The 278-nt window shown below is 65.1% G+C and overlaps 1 protein-coding gene across 1 annotated transcript in view; it reads right to left on the bottom strand.

Moving 5' to 3' along the window:
- Positions 1–278, bottom strand: part of PFKL (phosphofructokinase, liver) — a gene marked incomplete at its 5' end in the record, with an annotated part of 3745 nt that overhangs the window by 2793 nt on the left and 674 nt on the right. The window contains one exon of the mRNA XM_008941111.1: positions 111–175. Within this exon, the coding sequence (XP_008939359.1) occupies positions 111–175 (65 nt within the window). The remainder of the gene's footprint in view (positions 1–110; positions 176–278) is intronic.

Here is a 278-nt window from a genome sequence, read left to right as displayed (position 1 = left end):
CCCCCCCGCGCTGTGCTGCCGGCTCCACTGGTTTCCCAGCCCCCTTCCCAGCATGTCCTTTTGGCCACCCCCTAGGGGTGTCTCCTCCCATCCCGCTCCCCGCTCCTCACCTCCCACGGAGCTGGATGGCCTCCTCAAACCTCTTCTCATCCATGGCCTTCTGCACATCCTTTGTCTTGGGGGGAAGAGACGCAGCACCGTGACACCCATGCCTGTGGGGAGGGGAGCAGGACCCCCACCCAGGAGGCTGCTGTGCTCCATCTCTCCCCTGCTACTCA

This window comes from Merops nubicus, unplaced genomic scaffold, assembly GCF_000691845.1.
Source record: "Merops nubicus isolate BGI_N331 unplaced genomic scaffold, ASM69184v1 scaffold43745, whole genome shotgun sequence".
In the NCBI taxonomy this organism is placed as follows: Eukaryota; Metazoa; Chordata; class Aves; order Coraciiformes; family Meropidae; genus Merops; species Merops nubicus.
Note: the sequence above shows the minus strand (reverse complement) of the source record. Positions and strands in the feature narration are given on the sequence as shown.